Here is a 4332-nt window from a genome sequence, read left to right on the forward strand (position 1 = left end):
CAGTACAGCGCTGCAACTGCAATCGCGGTATTCTTAGATAGATCCCGGTTCATCACCTGTAGTGCCCTGTATTCTTAGATAGAGAATCTCTATCTGTACTGCCTGGACATTTTACAGGCATTTTAGTGCCCCAAAGTTCGGGTCCCCATTGACTTCAATAGGGTTCAGGTTCGGGGTCAAGTTCAGGTCCCGATCCCGAACTTTGAGCCGAAGTTCGGCCGACCCCAAACTTCCAGGTGTCCGCTTATCCCTAGTAGCAACATTTGGTCACAGTTTTAAAAGTGTGGTGATAAAAACCTTGCTTGCTGCAAATTTGGTGCATTTTTCGGCAAGTGCAGATGCTATAAGAATCATTGGTACCACATGTAAAATGCTTTCACAATTCTCAAAAAGGTGAACAATGCAAAGATATAGAATGAACAGGCATGTAGTACAAGGGAGGCCTTTACATGAGTTTATTTACTGTAAGCTTTAAAATACAACTGCATCCTTGTACAGGTGTTGGGAAAACTGTTGAATATTGATTTATTAAAGTAATATAGGCTTCTCACTCAGCAACGTTAATTGTACCCTGGTAAGGGATATTTCACAATATTTCACAATAGCTGTTATTTGCTGTTCTTTGCAAAGTGAATTTTCATTGCATTTACTTAGCTAAGTGAAATACTACCAAGGGGATGATTCACTTTGCCAAACAAACCACCTTTATTAAATGTATTTTTATTGTCTTTTATCTTTTTTTATTAAGTTTGTTTATACCCAAAACAGAATCAATTTTAGAACTTTAAACTCTGCAAACACAGCCCTAAAGATTTAATACATCTGGTCATCAAAGGAAGGAGCCTGAGAAAAAAACTCTGCATATTAAGCACAACAAGACTTCTAGATCTAATGATATGGCCCTCCCAAAAATGTACAAATAAACAGAGATGTGGGGTTATATTGGCACTGCTTGGTCTACTCCTCCCTTTGGATTTGCCATATTTAAAGATCAGTAGTAGTTGAAGTTATTTCTGTTGGTGTTAATACTTAGAGATATAATTTCAGATATATCATTCTCATCAGTCCTCAGGAAGCTTATGTTGTGAAAAGTGTCTTATATGTACAAATAATGTTTCTGTAACTGCTAACATATCGTTGATTATTTCTAATCATATTCTAAATCATATTTTAACTTATAAAGTGAATCAAACATTTTTAATTAGTGCCTTTAAATTTCTAAAAATTGATTCTGTTTTGGTTATGTAAATTTGTTGGATAGGGTACATAAATTATATACCAATCCTTGCTCTACTTAGTATATATAGTTTGTAAACTGTATAATTTAGTGTTGTTTGTGCTTAACACCTTTAGGAAACTGTTAGGTCTGTTTCATACCCGCTGAATGCTACAGCATTATTTTTTCAGCAGCAGTCGCGGCAAATTACAACTCTAGAATTCTTCTGGAAATTTCCAGGAGTTCCCTTATCTGTGCCTGCAAAATTTTTGGATAACATCACAGGGCAGAATCAGTGGCTATGTGATTATTTCTAATAGTTATTTTGTGACTGTAACTGAAAAAAGTTTTGAGAGCATTCTAGAGTTAAAATTATCTACCACAAGTTTCAAAAACTGTACCTGTGCCATATGCTTTTCTCTTTTGTCACTCATCAATATATTTCACATACAGTGACATTTTAGCATTTGTTCCTTGAACTTTTTTAAGGATTTCTCTGGGCTAAAAAGGTTGAGAAAGGCTGCTCCAGACAAAAACAAGCATTCTACCCCAGAGGTGTTTGGCGCCCAGCTGCAACTGAAATTCTAGAGGTCAAAGAAGTCAGAAGTCCTTGTCTGCATCCTTGAGTCATTGGGCCTGATTTATTAAAGCTCTCTCATCAGTGAAGCTGGGTGATGCAGAAAAACTGGAATTTATTTCCTAAAAGTCATTAGCTGATTGTTAGTAAATGATTTCAATCCTGGACCAGATCCATTCCAGGTTTTCTGGATAACCCAGCTTCACTGATGAAAGTGTATCCTCTCCAGTCTTGGAGAGCTTTAATAAACCAGGCCCAATGATTACACATTCATAAGAGAAGACAATGTAATGTTGACACTGTCAGAAGCAGAGCTCAGCCTCCATGGTTGTTTCAGGGAACACATAATATTTACTGCACTTGATGAGATGGAAAAAGCCAGCAGAGGTTTACTTCATTAACTAAGTGAACTATTTGATGAAGAGTAAAGAGTCTAAAACTCTTTAGTAAATAAACTCACTCTTCTCATTTATGACAGATTTCTTTTAAATGACCCCTGGTAAAGTAAAAGAAATTCTTTGGTGTACAGTGTGGTAGAAGCCACAAAACCAATAGACTGTAATTAGTTGTGAACTTCGCAAAAAAGTTGCAGACATATTTCCAAACACAGACCACATGATGGGATGGTGGTCTAAATGTCTAGGGAAATGTTGCCAAGCTGCTAAGTAAGTAGCAGTTGTGCTGAAATTTGTACTATATAGCTGCTTGCTATATATGACTGTCCAGTTAAATTTCTCCCCTTTGTTTATCACACATCTTCTCCTTTATAGCTACATTCTGGATTAACCCTCAGTTCAAAATAAATCTGGAACATGAGGATGACAACGACGATTATGGCCGAGAAAAAGGCTGCACTTTCCTTCTTGCACTTATGCAGAAAAACCGCAGAAAAGAGAGGCGATTTGGAAAGGACATGGAGACAATTGGTTTTGCTGTCTATGAGGTATGGTAGCTTGCTTGTTCAGTTGTGCTTATTATATATGTTATTGTGTAAGATATTTGGTGTAGTATAATTAATATGGTGATGGGTTTGCTCTAAATTTAAAGAATGCCACTAAGGTATTTTCACTAATAGAGTGACACCTCAGACTAGGCCACCTCAGCACTGTTCTTGTCCTAAATAATGCATATTTTCGAAAAAAACACAGAGAGGGAGCAAAGAAAGAGGTTTGAGGCTCAAAAGTCTTGAGTCAAAATGTATTGTATTATTATATGTATTAAATTCATACATGTAAATAATCATCAAAATAAAGCGTATACAACTATTTATGTTTGTCTTGCCTAGTTCTGTTATAGGTCACTGAAGTAGGGAAATTCACTAGACAGGGTGATACTAACACAGAAAAAATGAAAACAATAAATGATGGAAAAAATAGTGATGATATGACCGTATTTTCCTTATAAGTCCCCGATGCGTTTCGCCCAAATTGGGCTTCCTCAGGGGTACATGACTTTATACGATTGGTGGTCTATATATACAGGAGAATTACAAGTTAATGACATTAGCGAGTGTCAGCAAATATATATATACATTAATACATGTAATGATGGGTATATTGCATATCACTATTGTATAATAATGCACATATAGAGGATATGTGTATATATATTTTCTGGTCAAGAAATAATTAGGTAAAGAACTAAGTAACTAAAGAAATTTAGACTAGTGTTTAGATAATACTTAAAAATAAGTCAGGAAAATGTCAGATCAGAATTTAGTGCTTAAAACACATGGTCCCCAGTGGTGATGCTGGTGAGCTGTAACATTGTAATTGACAATACATGCTTCAGTATAATGTAACAAATATACCTTAAAAAATAATTAGGATGTTCAAAAGTATCCTCCTTATCCTCATTTTCTAATTTACTTTTACCACTACTACATGTCAGCCCCTGGCATTATTATTCATATCTTATAGGTTAAGTATTTACATACCTAAAAAACCTCAACAGTATCCTTTTGCATATGCCATTCTTGGGTAAGCGATTAACCTCACCGTTTTACCTAACCTTAATACAACCTACCTAATCCCACTAACGTTTTCAAACATATTCTAATGCTTTCTTATATGTTCTTCTTCATTTAGTGACTATCCTTCAAATAGTCCACATAGGAAATACCTAATTAGATTCATCTTACTACAACCCCCCACCTTGACTCCTCTGTCAGGTATATATATATATATATACTTTTGAACATCCTAATTATTTTTTTTTTTATGGTATATTGGTTACATTATATTGAAGCATGTATTGTCAATTACAATGTTATAGCTCACCAGCATCACCACTGGGGACCATCTGTTTTAAGCACTAAATTTTGATCTGACTTTTCCCTTATTATTAAGTATTATCTAAACACTAGTCTAAATTTCTTTAGTTACTAAGTTCTTTACCTAATTATTTCTTGACCAGAATATATATATTCATATATCCTTTATACGTGCCTTAACCACCTGGGCGTTACACTGATGTCTAGATTTCTGTACCAAAAGCGGTACACTGTTTTTCATGAAATTTTTTTTTTAAATTGTAGACC

General features: G+C 35.0%; 1 protein-coding gene across 1 annotated transcript in view; it reads left to right on the forward strand.

Annotated features, from left to right (window-relative positions):
• The window catches only part of CAPN1 (calpain 1), a 48951-nt gene that overhangs the window by 29206 nt on the left and 15413 nt on the right, over positions 1 to 4332 (forward strand). Inside the window, exon 11 of the mRNA XM_072421400.1 lies at positions 2564 to 2736. Within this exon, the coding sequence (XP_072277501.1) occupies positions 2564 to 2736 (173 nt within the window). The remainder of the gene's footprint in view (positions 1 to 2563; positions 2737 to 4332) is intronic.

The sequence above is a fragment of the Pyxicephalus adspersus genome, chromosome 9 (genome assembly GCF_032062135.1).
Source record: "Pyxicephalus adspersus chromosome 9, UCB_Pads_2.0, whole genome shotgun sequence".
Taxonomy (NCBI): domain Eukaryota; kingdom Metazoa; phylum Chordata; class Amphibia; order Anura; family Pyxicephalidae; genus Pyxicephalus; species Pyxicephalus adspersus.